The following is a 13,558-nucleotide window of genomic DNA, read 5'->3' as shown; positions in this document are numbered from 1 at the left end:
ACCCTGAGCAGCCCCTGTGCCCTCACCTCCTCCTCCAGTCATCCCTGGGGGGGATGTTCAGCTCTGTGCATGGCCCAGCAGGGTGAAGAGCAGCCTGGAGGCTGGAGGGATCATTTTGGGCACTTCTGTCCTGCCTGGGGAGCAGCAGCTTTCCCAGGAGCCCAACCCAGCCCCATCCCACCACTGTCTCTTCCTGGGACTACCAGGGGTGCAGTCCCCAATGTGCCCATCAAACCCAGCCACTCTCCTTGTGCTTTGTCCTCCCCCAGCTCCACACCCACAGCAGCCACCAGCACCACCTCTGTCCCACCCCCAATGCAGCTCTGCCCAAGAACTCCCACAGAAGGGCTGGGTGTAGATTCCCCTTTAATTTACCACTTGTCAGGGGGAGGGTTAAAAAAATCAATAAATAAAACAACTGAGGATGCTTGAAGAAGATGAAAACCCTGAAAGTCTGCTGGTGGCTTGTCCCATAGCCAGAGGAGGGGAAGGGTGTCCCCAGCCCCTCTCCCCACCACCCCATCCCAGCGCCACCAGGTCCAGGTGGGTTCGGTCCAGGATGCGCTCAGACAATGCTCCTCGGGAAGAAAATGACTCCAAAGTTCAGGACAGGGTCATTCACAGCTGGCTGGTGGATCAAACAGCCCCCAGAGTCGGACATGGAACAGCCCCTGGGTGAGTCTGAGAGCCCCGGCTCACCCACCGCGAGGGACCCGTCGCAGCTCCTCGGCCGCCGCGGAGTTCTGAGGAGAAGCCACCCGGTGCCGGTGTCCCCGGGGCGGTGGGGACGCCGTGTCACAAGCAGTCCCTGCACAGAGCCACCTGTCCTTGGCGGAAGTCGCGGCAGGGGCAGAGACGCCGGTACTTGGCGTGGTGGCCAGCGCAGCTGAAGAGCAGCGGCTCCTTCTGGAGGTAGCACTCGCGGACGTTCTCGGCCACCGCGGGGTACAGGTGGTTCATCTCGTACTCGGTGCTGTCGCACGCGATGCTGAGCCTGAGGGCCAAGGCAAGGTGGGCAGGTCAGGTGAGCGCCCATTGAAGGGTTTTTGTCCTTCCTGAGGAGGTTCCTTTGCTGAGCTGTGTTTGCCACCCCTTGGCTACATGTGAGGGCTTGTCACCAGGCCAACACACCATGCAGGAAGGGGAGACCCTGGCAACTCAACCCTGCAGTCCAGAGATCACCCTAACCTACAGATGGCTCAGAATCACCCACAAAACCAACCCAAATCTTAGGAGTTGGTCCTTGTGGGTCCTTTCCAGCTCATGAAGTTCAATGGCTCTCTTACAGCCCCTTGCTGACCAACAGCTCTGTCCATGGACAGAGCTCCATGGACACCTCCATGGATGTAGATAACATTCTGTTATTGTATGTTACTGTAGATAACATTCCCTGGAAGGGACAGGGGATCAGGGAATGCCCACATGCTCCCTGTTAGTTGGGATTAGCCAGAAAACTGAGGTGGGCATCAGCGAAAGGCCTGAGGAGCAGCAGAACTGCCCAGTGTGGATTTTAACACCCCTCCCCTCCCAGATGGAGCAGCAGCACTGGCATTGCCCTGCCACCAACCCTTCTCAGCTGATGAGTCCCTGAGCCAGCTCGTTTTGAGGTCTGGAGGAGGACGTGCAGGGGGAAAGAGTGAAAGGCAGGCCCCAGCTGTAATTTATCACATAAAAATGTCAGTGGGACATGCGGCGCCTGCCTGACCAGCGTGACAGCTCCGGCAACGCTCGCATTTAAATTGCCCAGAGAGCAGCACAGAGCCCGGTGGCAGATTTATACTCTATTAAAACTTCACCACTGTGTGTTCAAAACGCAGTTTTATAGAGAGAGACATTAAAGAGGAGAGAGCACGCGGGAGGTGGAGAGGAATGGGGTTGGAAAGAGGCGGAACCTTGCCTGGAAACGCTGCTGTTGCCTGCTGAAAAGTGAAGCTGGGCCCTGCCTGCACTGCCTTCATCTCGTACTCAATGCTGAGGCTGGGGACCAAGGCAAGGTGGGAAGCTCAGGTGAGTGGCCATTGAGGGGGTCATTGAAGGATTTTTGTCCTTCCTGGGGAGGTTCCTTGTAGGGTGATACAATATAAGAAAATAAAGGTAGTATAGAAAGTAATCTTACCCCATTAAGGAGTTGTAGCTGAACCAAATATTAGAGATTGGGAACTGGCCTGATTTTAACAGGCCCCCGCTGTAGCAAATAAGAAGAGTGTTATAAAAGAGTGGATTGGTTGGTTGAGGGGAAGTGGAGTCAGCTGGCAATTGCGAGGACAAGGAAGAGTTGGTGCCTAGAGGAGAAGCCTCCAAGAAAACATCGAGGCAGTATGAAACTCCAGCAATATGGAACCCTTGCAGTGTAATGACAATACAACTCTTATGCTATAATGATGACAGTTCCTGATGAAGGACTCATCAGCTGAGAAGGGTTGGTGGGAGGGCAGTGCCAGTGCTGCTGCTCCATCTGGGAGGGGAGGGGTGTTAAAATCCACACTGGGCACTTCTGCTGCTCCTCGGGGTTTTTGCTGATGCCCACCTCAGTTTTCTGGCTAATCCCAGCTAACGGGGAGCATGTGGGCATGAGGGTTCATCACTGGGATTTGGGGAGGAAAATGGCTGCAGGGGATGTGGGGAGCAAAGAGAACATCATCTGGCTGGTGGCCCCCCACCAAAGCTCCCTGAGAAGGCCCCAACTCACTGTAGAAACACCTCCTCCTTGTTGAGGAACCTGAAGAAGGTGGGCTCGCAGACCAGCCCGTGGTGCCGGCACGTCTCGGTGCACGTGTGCTGGGGCTCTGACACCCACACCTGCAGCGAGGCCACCGGGGGCCACGCCTGGGGGGCCCAGCCCGCGCTGGGGGACCACACCAGGTGTGTGGAGTTGGGGGACAGCGCCAGCGGGCTTGGAGGGCTTTGCATAGCAGGAGTCTTGGTCTTGGGAGACGGAGGAAGAGATGATGTGGTGCAGAAATCCTGGTGGTAGAGAAGATAACGGGTCAGTGCTCTGAGATGTTAACAGCGGGGAAGGGAGGCCACTAGTGGGACAGAAGGACACTTGGGATGATGACTTTGCTCATCAGGTTGAGGTCACCTGCATGCAAAGATGGCACCTCCTTCTGCAGGGGATGAACCTCTGCTTCTCTCACCTCTTCTCCTCTCAGTGCTGCCTCATTCGCTGCAGCAGAAAGGCCCTGACCCAGCCCCAGCACCCCCAGGTGTCCTCCACCAACCCCCAGCACCTCTGGCCCATGACAAACCTCCCCCAGCCCCATCTCCTGGTGCTCTCTGCAATCAGGGCACTGGCTGCACAATGCCCACAGGAGAACAGGGATGCTCCCCAGGGAGAAGAGGGAAAGCTGGCCATGAGGACAGAGATGGCTCCCCAGGGAGGACAGGGATTCTCCCCAACCTGGTGCTGAATGTAGGCATGGATCCGCTCCAGCATCCCCTCGCAGGTGTACTCGTAAGGCAGGTAAGGGTCCACCTGTGAAGGGCAAGAGCAGAGCACAGGCAGCAGCTGGGGACAGCCTTGCCCTGCCCCTGAGAGAGCAGAACATTGGACATGGCTCTGCCACCCACCAAAGCCCATGACTCGTGTCTGTCCACCAAAGCAAGCAGGGAAGAATGCTAGGGCTGGAGAAACCTCACAAGAGTTTCATAAAGTGAGAAAGAGAGAGGAGTACTTTGAGTTCGACCTGTTGGTGAAAATGAAATCATCCCTGTTCCACTTTAATCTCCCTTTCCTCCGCTTTTAGAAAGTTATACAATCAAATCAGTTTTCATCCAATAGGTCACTTCAAACTAAAGCATGAACTGTTCCAGCTCACAAAATGCTCTGCAGCTGTGGGCAAGGGAAGAGCAATCTTTAAAAAATATTTTTTTAAGGAACTTTCTGCCCTGGGAAGACATATTTTTCCACACTCCCTTATTTTCCAAAGAGATGTTAAATGAGGTGCAGGAGGTTGGTGTCAGTCCTGGGACCTCCCTTCCCTTTGTGTATCTCTGCAGATCTTTATTCAGGAGGATTATAAGCAAAACCACCCAGAGATAATTAATCCAGAAAACACTGCTGCTTCTATTTTCTGAGCTCTGCACCTCCAAAATAGCTATTTCCTTTTGAAGTACCTGTCAAAACCAAGCTCAAAGGCTCAGTCTGCTGAGAACCCTCTAAGCATCTCCCTGCCATAAATATCCCACCTGAGATCTCAGGCAGGCTGGAAATCACAGCTGCTTCATCTAATTACAGATGTGCACGCTAATCAGGGCTGACACAGTGACAGGCACCAATTCTGCCTCTGAATTCCTGATGGGCTCTCAGTTAACTGGGGCAGAGCCCTCTGAAAGCAAAATTGCCTGTCTCAGTTTCAGAGCCAGGCTGGGGCTGCCTGGGATCAGTTTGGAGGAGACAAACCCCCCCCTTGCTCAGCATCACCAGTGCTCAGTCTCATCTCACCACTGCCTTCATGGGGGGCTTTTCTCAGGACCCCCTTTGGCCAGGCATAGTGGAGATAAAATTCCAGAAACAGCCTCACCCCCCAAAATGCTGCAGCACATCACACAAACCCTCCTTGTGCTGCACAGGTATCAAAGGTGATGCTCCAGGTGCACTCCCACCTCTCCACAGGCTCCCAGGGGGTTCCCTGAGCATCAGGAGCCCACTGCAGCCCCTGCTCCTCTCCCTCTCAGGGGCTCTCCTTCCCTTTGCTCTCCTCTCCAGGTTTTGTTAGGATTCAGCTCGTGCACTCAGGACTGAGAAAATGCCAATTTCGAGAAGACAATTGTTTAATTAAAATCTGACAGGCTCAGCCTCTTCTCAACAGCCATGTTGTTAATGGCACTCCTCAGCTCAGGATGTCCCCAAAGCCCTGGGAGGGAGGAGGAGGAGGGGGCTTCTGAGGTGGGGATCACTGCAGAATGATGCATGGGATGGCATGGAGGGAATGGAGGTGTTGGAAAGATGGATTTTGCCATTCTTTCCTCAGCTGGGAGAGCTTCCCAGCCCCAGTGCTCCTCCATCAGCCAGGCAGGGAGTCACTGGTGTCCCATGGGAATGCCACCATGAGAGCCCTGCATTTCCAGCTGGAAGGGAGGATGAAGTCTCCTTCATTCAAAAGGAAAAGAAAGCAGGGTGGAAAAAAATCTGAACGTCACCAGACAAATAAGTAGAAACATAATGCAATTCAGTGCTGGCACGTAACAGCAGGCTGGAACATTTTAACCAGCTATTTTCACTGGGATGTTTAATGTGCCGCTCTTTCAGGCATAGTCTGAAATGTATAATTTTCCATTATAGTCCTGTATGTTTGACTTTAATATAATGAAGCCTTCTCCCTTCACTACACCAGAATATTGGGTCTATTAAATTGCTTGTGTGAGGACTGGTTTTGACAAAGGGAAAAGCTCAAGGCCCAGAAAATGGTGGTGCTTGCAAACCTCTCTCCTTCTCCAGCCTCTAACCCCAGGATAACAGACAGAATCCATCAGTGGATTCTGATGGATTTTAAAGACAAGATACCCATGGACTCCTGGAGCCAAAGCCCATAATAAGGCTTTTAAACCTCCAGCATCCCCTGTCCCAGGGGGACACCACTTGTCTCTCTGTCCCCTGTCCCTGTGTTGAGATTTGGTCTCGGGGGTAGAGGGGTTTGGTGCTTCCCTGGTTTTAATCTTCCTTATAAATAGTTGAGGGATGCAAACCATCAGAGAAACCCAGAACTGCTCCCAGAGAGATGAATGGCAGAGTCACAGCCTGCCAAAAACCCTGCCCAGCAGCTGGAGGGTGACCTGGAACGGGTGCCCCCTCCAAAAGGATGAGAGAGGGCAGCACCAAGGGCTGTTCTTGGGGGAGAAAAACACAGATTGCAAACCCCAGCCACGTCCCAGGCATGATTCAGCTCTGCCTCCAGAAGGAAGAAGTTTCTTTCAGGCAGAACTGGGTTGGGAGGGATGCCGGCTGCATCCCAACTGTTTGCACACAGCCAGCAGCCAGGGGAGCTCTGCCAGCCCAGCAGCAGCTCTGGGATGGCACAGCCTGCCCAGGATGCAGCAGGAGAAACTGGGGTGCTGCAGTGACATTAAAATATTGCTGAGAATCAGCAAATCCCCCTGGGAGCGAAGCTGGTTGTCAGCTTGACCATGCCAGGATTACTGCCAGGTTCATCAACCAGCTCCCAAATTCCCAGACAGATCCCCAGCACAGCTTCCACCTGATGGCAGAGCCAGTTTTCCCACAAGATGTCATATCCCCAAAAATGTCTTACTGAGTTCTGCCCTAGAAGATGCAAAACATCTGTGGGATATGTGATTTTTCAGTCATACAACAACAAAAAATCCCTAAATAAATTCAATTTCAGGTCAGTTTTCAATTTTCAATGTTTTCACCCATCAGGGAGGGGGAAATGTTGTGTTTCAGGTTCAATCTGTCTGAGTTAGTGAAGCAAAGGGAAATGCATCATTTCAGATCCAGCACTCCTTTCAATAAATTGGCAGGGTATTTCCAAACAAAGGCAGGCAGATGGGAAACAAAACCATAGTATTTCATTCCAGTAATTTTGAAATGAAATGTTTTGACAGAAAAAAAATAAATTGATGGTGGTTATTCTGAAACACAGACAAATTTATTAGATATTCCAATAACAGAACACCCCATTTTGCCTTTGGGGGGAAAAAAATGGAGTCAGTAAAATAATTTCTCCAAACTCCAGTAACTGGCTGGGAACAGGAACACTAAATTGCCCAGCTACCATCTTTCTGCTGCTCCTCCTGCTAATGCCCTTGTTTTCAATTGCTGCTGTAACAAACAGTATTTTAAAGACAAGATACCCATGGACTCCTGGAGCCAAAGCCCATAATAAGGCTTTTAAACCTCTAAGGTAGGTCAATTTTTAGGCTTAATTGCCTTGACAGCCTCTCTAATAAAGCAGACCTTTCCATTTAAAAGATAAAAAGGTGGGGAGGGGGGAAAGAGGCTGCTGTAAGTTATTCACACTCACTCCCTGCTCTGCTCTGGGAGGATTTTTACAATTTCTTCAAAACCCCAGAGGGATGAGTTGGGGATTAACTCCTTGGTGGGAAGGAATCCCTCCTCTCCAGAGTGACTTCGTGTCACAATGCAAATGGGCCTCAGTGACTTGAGCTGTTCATCTGAGGCAAATTTAGGACTTCCAGCAGCTGAAGGTAAATCCAGAGGCTGAGATGGTTTGTGGGAGGGCACTGCAGAGTGGGGGTCCTGATCCAGAGTGGTGAGAGGAATTTGTCTTTACAAACCAGCTGTGGGTCTGCTCGTAGATAGAACCAGCACTGAGAGGTAAAAGAAACTACGGAAAGGATTCCACGGATGGATGGATGGATGGATGGATGGATGGATGGATGGATGGATGGAAAATTATATTTCCTTTTACAAATAAACTGCTGGTTTGCTGATAAATGAAATTGGATATTGAAAGATGAAAGAAACAATGGGAAAAATCATAAATTCTATAAGAATTAAAAATTAAAAGGGAGGGTTGTACATTAGAGGGCAATCTCTGGTATCAGGCATTTCAGGAAGTCTGTAGCTCTCAAGCACGTCAGCCAATGGGGAAAGAGAGAAGGGAAATTGGGATAAAAAGGAGGCTGTGTCCTCCAAAAATTTAAGAGACCCCAGAGGAATGCCCCATGGTCTCTCCCTTTATTCAAATAAAGTAAATGGACTCCTCTGTCTCCTTTTTGGACATAAACCTCTGATGTTTGTGGATTAATTTTCCCAACAGTGGGAATGAGGAGAAGAGCTGAGAGAGGAGCTTGGTTTGGGCACACCAGGGATGGGCACAGCAGCTGTTCACTCCAATGAGTGCCCAGTTCTGAACACCAGCTCCTCCTGCCCAGTGCTCATTATGCCACCAAGCCCTTCCCTGAAATCCTTTTTAGTTCTTTAATTTTTAACCAGACCATTAAGCACCTAAATGACCTGGTGCCCATCCAGTCAACACAGCAGCAGCACAACACAGCTGCCCAGGAACCAGCACAGCCCTTCCCTCCATCCTCAATCTCACCATTCTTTAATCATTTTAACAGCACAGCAGCACCAGGCTTCACTATATTCTCTGTTCTCTTCTGGAAAAAGTGAAAATTTCCTTCTCTCTCCCAAAACAGCTCCCAGCCTCCCACACACAGCAATTCCTTCACTTCAGGGCTGTCTCCAGCCCAGATGGTGGAGGGTCAAGCTCTGACAGCTGGCCTGGCAGCACAGCAGCAGGGATGTCATTATTTTTAATTTAATTCTAATCAAGATACGGGAATGAATGTGCAGAACAACAACTGTTTTCCTAAGTTGGGTTTGATGAGTCTTTACAAACTCACAGAGAAAATGAACGTGAGGTGAAGAGCTGCAGTAATCACCCTGGAGGAGGTGAGACACAGGGTGATGGCATGGCCACATTACCTGAATCAGGCCCCAGACTGGCACAGGCACCCCCCTCTGCAGCTTCTAATGCAGGGAAAAGCAAGGATGATCCTTCTCTGAGCACCATCACACCCCTGTGCCCGCCAAATCCCACCCAGCACAGTGAACCCCAATGTTTCAGCTTGCAAGGCAAGATGTATTCTATTACCATCTGTATGGCAGATTATCTTTTGTCAAGTGGGCAGTTTGCCTTATCTCTCTGGGTGATCACAATCACTCCTCCCTCGGGAGGGGACATCTGCTGATAACAGCTATTGAATGTCCCTGCATGGCTGATAAGAACTACAGCATCCCATTGGGAGATGGGAGCCCAGAGGGAGGAGCCAAGCATTGCTACCTGGATAGAATCTGGAGATTCTGGAACACCAGCACAGCTTCTCCACTGCATTCCCCAGAGGAGCAGCAGCTGCCTCTTCTTCCACTGGATCTTCAGAGGAAGAATACATCCTTCTCTACAGGATCCCTGCTCCAGCAGAACCAGCCCTGACACTGCAGGAGGGCTGAGCCACAATTCCAATGGGACTGCTGCCAACACCCTGACCCACAGGGTGTCAGGCTGGGTTCTGACTCTGTCAGTGTTGTTCTAGTGTACTGCATTGTTTATTTTATAATTTTTTCTTTTTCTACCCTATTAAAGAACTGTTATTTCCCGTTCCCATATTTTTTTTTTTTTTGCCTGAGAACCCCTTAATTTAAAATTTATAGCAATTGGGAGGGATGAGGAGGATTTACATTCTCTGTTTCAGGGGAGGCTCCTGCCTTCCTTAGCAGACTCCTGGCTTTCCAAACCAACACACCTGAGCCCACACAGCCCCAGGCAGAGCCTGGGTTCCACAGCACATCCCTGAACTTCAGCTCATCCCAGGTGAAGCAAATGGCCAGCAAAATGGCTATCAGCACTTTCCTCCCCTCCAGGAAAACTGACTTTAATAATTTGGACAACTTGACAGGCTCCTGCCACAGGGTGGGAGCTAAATATTCATGAGGGAGCGTTTTCAGAGTGGGCACAGCAGGAGTGTTGCCTTCCCTGGGGTTCTCCCCTTCCTTACATCCCTCACAGAGGCAACTCCTGAGTTATTCCCATTGATCTTCTCCATCCAAAGGAAACAATCAGTGAAGTGAGGGGAAGGCAGGTGCAGAGGGCTGCAGGTTTCTGGGTTTATCTTTGTTATCACACCAGCTTGCAGAACTGCTCAACCCCTGCAGCAGCCTCAGCCTGCTGCTCCCAAACCCTATCTCAGCCTTCCCTTGCTCCAGGCCGGCCCACAGAATTCCCAGGGGATCCTTCAAAAGCACAGCTCTGCCCTGGGGAAACACCTACAATGCCAAAGGAAGGTGGGAGCACCTGTGCCCCTGGGGCTGCAGGAAGGGACCAAAAAATCCAAAGGAGAAAGGAAAGGAAAAGGAGAGCCAGGCTCCAACATCTGCTGCTGCTTGTTGTCTTAGGTTGGAAATGGGGATGTGTGTTGTATTGCCATCTGTCAGAGCTGGGGCAGTTCTCTGCTGTTCATGGGGCAGTTTTTCCTTTCTCTCCCCCACAGCCAACCCTCCCTCCAGGAGATCTCTGCTCTCCATGGCCACTGAGTGTCCCTGCAGGGCTGATCCAATCCCAGCATCCCATGGGGAGATGCTCCGCCCAGGGGAGGAGCCAAGCATTCCTACCTGGATCCAATCTGAGCCTGGCACAGCACAGCAGCCTTTGCCCCCTGCATTGCCAGAGGAGCAGCTTTCTGCTGCCCTGCATGGCCAGAGGGAGCCCAGGCCCATCTGCAGCAGCCCTGGAGCTGCAGAGGAAAACTCCCCCCTTGTGCAGGATCCCTGCTGCAGCAGAGCCACAGCTGGCACTGCAGGAGGGCTGAGCCCCCATGGGATGGGGCTGGGACACCTCCCTGACACACGGGGGCAGCTGCTGTTCTGACTCTGGCAGTGTTGTTTTGTATTATCGCATTTTTATTTTTATATTTTCTTTTAATTTTTTTCCTAATAAAGAACTGTTTTTCCTATTTCCATATCTTTGCCTGAGAACAAAATGTCAAAATTACAATAATAATTATTATAGAATATATAATATAATTATTATACAATTTCAAAATTATAACAATTCAGGGGGAGGGGGGGTTACATATTCCATTTCAAGGGAGGCTCCTGCCTTCCTTAGCAGACATCTATCTTTTCAAACCAAGACACTTGTCCAACCCCGGCAGCAGGGAGGTCACACCATAACTGCTCTGAAGATGTGGGATATGTGATTTTTCAGTCATACCTGTGTCCTCATGATGGTTTTGATGGCAGCTTCAAACTCCTCAGAGTTGTTGTAGTCAACAGTCCACACATGGGGTTTCCCAATGAAGTCCTCAGCATATGGGTGTTGGGAGGACACCTGAAACACAGAGGTGCCAGCTGGATTTTGCAATCCCTGCTGGAATGGAATCCCTGCTGCAATCTCTGCTGTTTCCTGCTCACAGCTGGCTGGCAGAGAGGAGCAGCAGCCTCACATTCACAGTGGGGTTTGACCAACTGCAATAGGGAGTGCTGGAAAATCGATTCCTCTGAATCCAGTTGCTTCTCAGCCTCAGAATGATGTGCTGTAATTCTCACTGGGTTGGGGTGCCCCATTCCCAACAACACTGAATTCCTGTGGCAGCCTGGAATATCTCCACTCTGTACCACAAGAATAATTTACCCTTGACCTGAGCCATTCTGTGGGTCTGATGGTAAAAACCCCCAAAGCAGGAAAGGTGTGTGAAGGCACCACATCTCCCAGATTTGCCAGCTCTAGAAACAAGGCAGGGAGAAAATCCATTGCCACTGAAGGCTGGGAAAGGCTGGGAAAGGCTGGCACTGGGAGAGAGCAGTGCTGGAAGCTGCATGACCCTGATGCCACAGGCAGCCCACACACTGGTACTCCACAGGTACTGACATCCTTGCTTTTCCCTGGGCTGCCCACACAGGTGATTTTTGGGGACCTACCTCTTCTGTTTCAGCCCTGATCTCCTCTGGAAAGGGAAGAGAGAGGTTGCTGAGCAGAGGACATGTTTTGGGGGCACTATAAAACATTTCAGAAGGGCTTGAGCCCCTGCCAGCTGGAGGAGAAGAGCTGTGTGGTTCATCCCCCTCAATGCTGTCCTTCCTCATCTCTCTCCTGGAGACTGATCCCCTCTTTCCCCTCCAGCACAGAAACACCCCGAGGCATTTCACAGCCCTCACCCTGGCTCCAGGCTGAGGTACAGCCCCAGCGCTGCCCAAATGGGTGTTAACACCAAATTTGGGGGTGCATGGGGCAATCGGGGGGGGGGCAGGAGAGCCCAGCCCAGCCCAAATTAACACCAAATTCAGGGGTGCATGGGGCAATCAGGGGGGGCAGGACAGCTCAGTCCAGCTGCACAATTAACACCAAATTTGGGGGTGCATGGGGCAATCAGGGGGGGTAGGACAGCCCAGCCCAGCCCAAATTAACACCAAATTTGGGGGTGCATGGGGCAATCAGGGGGGGAAGGACAGCCCAGCTGCACAGCCCCCAGCTCACTCCCTGCTCAGTGAGGGAGCCTTGCACTGCATTATCCACTTTATTAATAATAAAAGAGGCAATTTTCCCAAGCCTTTAACTTTTAAAGAGTTCCTGCTCTACTTAGATTGAATTCCCAGCGCTGGGTAAGCCTGGAAGGGATTTCATAGCCCTGGCACACTGTGCAGGTGCTGGTGTCCCTCTGGGGGGACAAAGGGATGAGCAGGGGGCATTGCCCTGGGCTGGGAGCAGGGTGTGGGGACCTGTGGGTCTGGGCTGGTGGGGAAGGGGCTGGGGGTCTGCAGAAGGCTCCTGCTCAACCTTCTCCTTGGAAACCCCAAACCTACAGCATAGCCCCTTCTATCCAAGGCAAATCTTGAATCAGGAACCCCATCTGCAGACATCCACTGAGGAAATCTTGCCCAAAAAAAGTAACCTCAGCCTGGCAGCTGCTCTTCCCCAGGCTGGCCCAAGGCCTGGTGCCAAGCGGGTGGCTCCATGCAGCCCCCACATCACACTTGTGTTATAGATATATGTTATAATATTGGCTTTTTGCAAATATTAAAATGGATTCTACATGTGCAGGGCTAAAGTAACTTTGCTTTGAAGACACAGATTTATTTCTGTTGTTAACTAAAATTTAGAAATAGCTGATATAGATATGCTTGTGTTAAAATGCTTGCTTGGATGGGATAATATCCAAAGAATATATGATGAGGACCCTGCTACTGATATGCCAACTATCAATGCTTGCCACTGGTAGAAAGTAAGGCCCAAAACTGAAGGTGATTATAAGAATGGATTAAAACCACAGCCAAGGAATATGCATGCTCTAAAAAAGGCAGATCTGAGGTGGAGCTATGCTAAACAATTCTGGGAATATGTAAACTAGTTTTGGGGAAAAGTTTACTATTATATTTATATTTGTATTTATAATTGTAATATTTACTATTAGTAAATATAAACAATATAAATATAATAGTAAATATTAACTTCTATAAATATAAATATAAATATAAATATATATATTTTTATGATTATAAATATAAATAATTTGGAAACACCCTTTATAGACCATTTCTATTGCATTAGCCTGTGACATATTCATAAACAATATAAATATAATAGTAAATATAAAACAATATAAATATATTGTATTTATATTCTTTATGAATATGTCACAGGCTGATGCAATAGAAATGGTCTATAAAGGGTGTTTCCAAATTAGCAGGTGTGCTCTTGGCTGAATGCAAAGAGGCACCTGGCAGTAAATCCTTGCTTTATTGTCTTCTACTGTCCTTTTTAAAACTTTCTAAACGTTTACAGCAGAGTGAACTGTTGCATTATGATTTCAGGGTTTACCTCAGAACCTGGTCCCTCCTCTGATAATTCCTTCCCAGGTGTGTCAGTCACCTCTCTTTTCCCCTCCCAGCACTGTCTGTCCATCCTGGAATTCCAGAAGGGCCTCGAGTGATTGGCAGATTCACAGGATGCCCTCTACCCCTGGGGGGCACTGGGCCATCCAGGTGTCCTTTGTCCCTCCCCTCCTGTACCTGTTTGGTGGCTCCCTGCCCCTTCCCTGCCCCTCTGCCCAGGGTTCAAAGCAACCGCAACCACAG

General features: G+C 50.1%; 1 protein-coding gene across 1 annotated transcript in view; it reads right to left on the bottom strand.

Moving 5' to 3' along the window:
- Window positions 1–589: 589 nt before the first annotated feature.
- MGAT5B (alpha-1,6-mannosylglycoprotein 6-beta-N-acetylglucosaminyltransferase B) overlaps window positions 590–13,558 on the bottom strand; it is an 81,109-nt gene continuing 68,140 nt past the window's right edge. Inside the window, exons 14-17 of the mRNA XM_058817352.1 lie at window positions 10,698–10,814; window positions 3,401–3,475; window positions 2,690–2,964; window positions 590–994 (exon numbers count right to left, since the gene is read on the bottom strand). Coding sequence (XP_058673335.1) covers window positions 796–994; window positions 2,690–2,964; window positions 3,401–3,475; window positions 10,698–10,814 — 666 coding nt within the window. The 3' untranslated portion in view covers window positions 590–795. The remainder of the gene's footprint in view (window positions 995–2,689; window positions 2,965–3,400; window positions 3,476–10,697; window positions 10,815–13,558) is intronic.

Source organism: Ammospiza caudacuta, chromosome 19 (assembly GCF_027887145.1).
Source record: "Ammospiza caudacuta isolate bAmmCau1 chromosome 19, bAmmCau1.pri, whole genome shotgun sequence".
NCBI lineage: Eukaryota > Metazoa > Chordata > Aves > Passeriformes > Passerellidae > Ammospiza > Ammospiza caudacuta.
The sequence above is the reverse complement of the archived record's forward strand: the minus strand, read 5'-3'. Positions and strand labels throughout refer to the sequence as shown.